Source organism: Emydura macquarii, unplaced genomic scaffold (genome assembly GCF_026122565.2).
Source record: "Emydura macquarii macquarii isolate MOO-44397 ecotype Brisbane River unplaced genomic scaffold, CSIRO-AGI_Emac_v2 contig_2676, whole genome shotgun sequence".
Lineage (NCBI taxonomy): Eukaryota > Metazoa > Chordata > Testudines > Chelidae > Emydura > Emydura macquarii.
The window spans coordinates 18,931,387-18,937,386 of NW_027132813.1; the positions used below are offsets into that span (position 1 = coordinate 18,931,387).

At 41.5% G+C, this 6,000-nt stretch overlaps 1 protein-coding gene across 1 annotated transcript in view; it reads left to right on the top strand.

Moving 5' to 3' along the window:
* INTS7 (integrator complex subunit 7) overlaps positions 1 to 5,746 on the top strand; it is a 43,238-nt gene extending 37,492 nt beyond the window's left edge. The window contains exons 18-20 of the mRNA XM_067565004.1: positions 1,307 to 1,405; positions 3,120 to 3,305; positions 4,306 to 5,746. Of these exons, the coding sequence (XP_067421105.1) occupies positions 1,307 to 1,405; positions 3,120 to 3,305; positions 4,306 to 4,596 (576 nt within the window). The 3' untranslated portion in view covers positions 4,597 to 5,746. The remainder of the gene's footprint in view (positions 1 to 1,306; positions 1,406 to 3,119; positions 3,306 to 4,305) is intronic.
* Positions 5,747 to 6,000: the final 254 nt, after the last annotated feature.

Consider the following 6,000-nt stretch of genomic DNA (forward strand, 5'->3'; position numbering starts at 1 on the left):
GCTGCAGTTGCTGTCATGCAGCAGTCTTGTCTATGGAATATGTGAAATACTGCAGAGTCCACATGTCACAGCCTCCCAGCTTTGCTTCATTCTTCAGGCCAGTGGCATTTCTGCACAGCACTTTGCAAGTGTAGTGTTTCTCTTATCAGTACAGGTCATCAGAGAACACAATGCAAATTGTACTATATGCAAATACAGAACTGGTTACCTACTACTGTTTCCTTCACTGCTGTATGGTACTAGTACTTCTTGTTTCTGGTAATATTACCAGCCAGGATAAAGGAGAAATGCAGATGATTGTTTCATACATGGTATTTCACATCAGCTTCCGCTTACTACTTAAACTCTGACATTGCCCACTAATTCTAAATTGCATTCTACAATGAACTATAAAATGCAGCCAATGTAAACTTTTAAAGATCATTAGAATTTCTTGCGTATTTTATTAAGTCTCTCCTCATGGTATGCCCTTTTCTGTTGCTTTCCAGCTCTTCAATCTGTGTATAATATGTAAAAATAAACTGAACTCTGCTTGAGTCTGCCATCATACCAGTTTTAGACCAGTGTAACTCATTGACTCCAGCGGCATTATTTCTGACTTATATGAGTGAGAGAGGGGAATTAAGGCAGATATAAACAGCAATGTGCTAAATTCAGTCTTGTAAATGGGTGCAACTCAGCTGACCTCGGCACTCTTACATTACAGCTGAACTAATGCTACATGTATTCCTTATAGACAGAGCCGTCCCAAGGGTAGTGCGAATAGGGGCAACCTCCCTGGGTCCCGTGCTTTGGGGGGCCCTGCCCTGGTCCTGCAAGCCCATATATTCTGGGAGGCAGCTGCCAACATCCTGCCTGGTCCCAGATAGGAGGCAGGTGGAGCTGCCTGCGCCCCTCCCGCACCCCGCGAGCTGGGTGGCAGCCCCAGCTCACAGCCTAGAGCCAGGGGACAGCCTCCCATGCGCTGGCTTAGAGCCACGCAGCAGCCGCCTGCATCGGGAGTCCCAGCCCAGTGGCAACCTCCTCTGCCCGGTACCCCGCACTCCTCTAGGGACATCTCTGCTTATAGGTTCTTGGCTATCTTGTGCTCTGTCAGGTCTGGACATTCTGTGTTCTGCCTTTCTAGAAGAGAGATCTGATGATCTAGTGGTCTCTTTCTATCTCTGTTAGTAAATGTGTGCTATCCTATAAACTTGGTGATGCATTTATTGGTCTCTTAGTAGAAATGCAGTGTTTGTGCTTGAAGTACATGCTTTTTCTTAATGTTACAAGGATTTAATCTCATTTGCCTTGACTTTGTTTACAGCACACAGCTTGCCTATGCAATGCAGTCATCGCCTTGCTGAAAGTTCCCCTTTCATTTCAAAGGTATTTTTTTCAGAAATTGCAATCTACGAGTATTAAGGTAAGCAGTGCACAGATTGGATTTAAATTACAGTTCATGCATAAGAATCTTATGTGGAAATATAACATTTGTCCTAAAAAAAGAAAAAGATCATGATATAACTCCAGTGTTCATCATGCTAGAATAAAGCAGCTGTCTGTCTGTAGTGGCTCCCAGCCAAATGTAGCATCTCAACCTGGAAGTAAATTTGGGGCTATTTGAAGGGGTTTTCTAAAAGCAGATTTAAAAAAAATTATTTCAGGCTATTTAAGTCACATAAATAAAACACTAGAAATTACTGGATTCTGATGCTGTTTTCCATTATGACTCAGTCAGTTTCAGTTTAAGAGAATGAAATGTGTGGTACTGTGAGAGGAGGAATATAACTGGCTGAGTTATGGTTTAATACTTAGCTACCAAACAGGATCAGTAAATGTTTTCCATAGATTTTTATAAATTTTATAACTCATTCTTTTGATTTGGTTATGTACAGTTACTAAGTGTGAGTTAATAAGACTTGAGATAATTTTCAGAAGAATGTAAGTGTCTTAGAAGCCAGTCCAAGTCCTATTTTTCAAGAGTGACTTAGAGACTTGGGTGCCTATGTCTCAGTGAAATTTAGTATGCAAAGAGTAGATTTTTAAAGGTATTTCTGTGCCTAAATACCTTTAAAAATGTGGCACTTGCAGCCTGAATCATGTCTGAAAATACTTCCTTAAGCACTTTTGAAAAGGTTACCCACAATTCATATGTAAATTCAAATGAAACTCTGGTAGCCAGCCTCTTGTAACATTCTTTGCTTTGTGGACTGGTTGTGGAGAGGGTTTGCATTGTAATTTTCCATCTCACTAATTCTTGTTCTGAATTTCTGTAACCCAGTATGTGCTTGAGGTAAGTGGGCTTTTGTCAAGTTAGTATTGTGATTATTTTGTAGCTCTTGGTCACTTTCAGCTGTTACCTGAAGGAGGCAGGATTTTGCAATGCTGTTGCAAAGTGCATTAAAATCAACTCTAAGTTACCAACCTGCTTTAGGAACAAAATTTCAGGCCTCTTGGTTGTGCAAATAAACTTGAGCCTAGGTCTATTTGGAATAACTTCGTGTGTGTATGTAAGATTATCAGAGTCCTAACCTTAAGGGTTCTTAACAAGCAAACTGAATTAAATTTTGTAATTGTAGGGCCTTGAAGATAAAATCTTTCACCAACTTTCCTCAGTCTTGAACCAGTAAGGCCTGGGAATGCTCACTCCTGAGGGAGCTCCTCCTTTCAATCTGCAGCAGTCTTCTTTGCTCATTTATAAGTGACGTTTACAGCCTTAGATTGAACAGCAGTTGCCTCCTTCCTCAGGTGGAAGGACTAGAACAGCCATGCATGACATGCGGCCTTTGAGGAGGGAAATGGGAGGGAGTCTTGGAACTTGGAGGGAGTCTCTTCCACTAGGAGAGGGAAATACTCAGTCTTGACTGTTACACTTTTTAGGAACAGTGAAGCAATATAGACTCAATAGACTCAGACTTTTAATTTGGTCTTTAATGGTGGATATTTAGAGGGCTGTTTAAGGAGTTCTTCTCAGGTAACTGATGTAACTGATGCTACAGGTGCAAAGAGCATGTCTGGTGGCTTTTTATTAATTCTCATACACTTTAGAAGACTCTCTTCTCTCTCCCTGTCCAGTTTTGTAATAAATTTTTAATCTCTCAAAGTCTAATTTCCACTCCTGACTTCCTGTGTTTCAGCTCGCTCTGTCACCATCTCCACGGAATCCTGCAGAGCCCATTGCAGTACAAAACAATCAACAGCTGGCCTTAAAGGTGGAAGGAGTGGTTCAGCATGGCTCGAAACCTGGTCTCTTCCGCAAAATTCAGTCAGTCTATCTAAATGTATCTTCAACACTGCAGAGCAAATCTGGACAGGACTACAAGGTATGGGTAGTGTAGAGCTGTAATGTGTCCTGTAGCTTTACCGATGAATAGCTGTCGAGCAGAACATAGTCTTCTATCGCTTCTGTTGGTTAGCAAGCATCCTTTCGTTACGTTTTCTTTTCATTCTCACCAATTCTCCTACTAGATGTAAATGCATGTTTTTCATTTATATTTGTTCTATACAAGTTTTAGCTCTTGAAAGGAAGACGTCTAGCATTGGTTAGAGCTAGGCATAGTGCAGGTAAGGAATGTGTTAGCTTCCTCATGCATTGCTGTCTGAGCTTCTTAGTCCTGACCTGCTGCAAACTGACACTTCCATTATGTGGGGCTCTCTGGAGCAGAAACTTATCATGCTAACTGTTACGGGAATTTCACTAGGAATTTGCTTGAGGTCATGGAACTTCATTCCTTTCTGAATGCAACCAGGTCACCTGAGGAGAAAGGCAAAAGTAGCTACTTTTCTACCAGCTAGCCACGCAAACACATTTGAAACCCCTTTGTGTTAGACATTTGCATTTCCTGCTTCTTATAGTAACTATCAGTAGGAATGCAGACTGTCCTAAATAAACAGTAGTTAAATACAATTATGTTAAATTCAAGTGAACAATTCATCAGAGATGATAAAGCACTAAGCTTCTGACATGTACAGCTAGGCAATTTGTAATATTCAATGAAAAATCAACTAAAAAATAGACCAAGTCTAAAGCTACTCAGAAGAATGTAATGTTTATCTTACTTAGATTACTAACTGAAGATTTAGAACTGCTTGAAAATAACTGATGTCAGCTACCTTGCCTGTACTGCAATTTGCACCCACCAGTGGAAGATGGATGAGGCCTCGCTTAAAATCAGGCCTTAGTTGGTTTGGGAAAAGCAAGAACAGTTGTATATTGTTTTTGCTTGTTTTTCCATACAGTACTACACTGAATGAGCAGTAGCTTGTCAGAGTCTGACCATTCACTTTAATAGCATAACATTCTGACCCTCCATGTATTCCCAGATCCCCATTGACAACATGACCAATGAGATGGAGCAGAGGGTGGAACCGCACAATGATTACTTCAGCACTCAGTTTCTGTTGAACTTTGCGATCCTTGGCACCCATAACATTACAGTAGAGTCCTCTGTAAAAGACTTAAATGGCATCGTTTGGAAGACTGGGCCCAAAACCACCATTTTTGTTAAATCTCTTGAAGATCCCTACTCCCAGCAGGTTCGCCTTCAACAACAGCAAGGACAGCCACCATCGCAGCAACAGCAGCAGCAGCGAACAGCATATTCACGTTTTTAGTCACCAAAAGTGCCATTCATTTTTATGAGGCTAGACAAAAGGCATCTCACTGTTCTTGGATACTATGTCTTTTTGGAGACATTTACACTTTCTTTTTGGTGGACCCACCAGTTTTCTCCTCTGTGTTCTTAGTTGCTGTTGTTGTTGCACCTAAACTAGTCATATGGACCACACTGAGGCTGCGTCCATGCTACAAGCTATAGGGTTGTGATTCCCATCTTGCATGCACACATTCGCACTAACTTGGTGAGAGCTAGTGTGAGTGTAAATAGTAGTATAGCTATGGTAGGATGATTTAACCATACTGAGCACAAACCCCCCTGAATCCTGCAGGTGTGCACTCAGGCTGGCTAAGCCATGCTGCCCCTGCTAATGCTGTCGTGGCTACACTGCTGTTTATACTTGTGCTAGCATTCATCACTGCAAATGTGTGCATGTGAGCTGGGAATCGCACCCCTTGCTTGTGGTGTAGACAGAGCCTCAACCCAAGTTGTACTCGTTTACACCAGGACTAAGTCTGGAGTTCCTTTATTTTATAGTAGGTCTTTGTTCCCCTGTTTGTATATTCTCCAAGACCAATGGCAGCACTGTTCTAGGAAATTAGCTAGTAGGAGAGGTTGTGAAAATTGTGTGGCTAGCACCTTCCATTGTAACCTAGCATATTAACTCTGCTATGCATCTGGCTGCCATTTTCTGAGGAGCATAAATTCTGGTGTTTGGGCTATCAGGCCACCTGCTAACAGCCTGGACAGTTCAATACAGAACAAAACAGTGTTATACAAAGTGGGTGGCTCATAATGTGAAGCTGTTGGCAGGAACGTCCAGACATCCTGCTGGATGATTATAATAGTAATTTTGGTGTTTGTTAAACTGAAAAATATTGTGGTACCTACCGTTCCAGCCAACAGCATTGTAGTTTAATGTGCTCACAGCCCTATGTTTGTTCATTCTTTGCCTCTGTCTGTCCTTGTCCTGAAAGGATGCCAATGGCAGAACAGAGAAAATACTTTTTTTTAAAGAAGTGACATTTCAGACATTTTTTTTAAACGAGAGGAAAGGTTTTATTTGTAAATCATCTGTTTAATGTTTAACATTCATTGTTTTAAATAGGGGACTTATTAAATGTTAAAGCTCTGGTGCCCAGTCAGTATGAACTTTGACCATGTTAGTCATTTTAACAGGCATTTCTTGAAGCATGTCACCATGACTGTGAAAGGACTCAACTCCGCTAATGCCTGCACCTTCAGGAAATAGATCATGTGCTGAATCTTGCCCTAGTGAGAAATCCCTGCTCAGTGCTCCAAAGGAAGGTCGATCCCACCCCAAAAACCCTGCCAGTGTGCTGGGGAGAAGCTTCTTCCAGACTTTGCAGTCATTTTAATCCCTGTGAAGGGAGCAGGAATT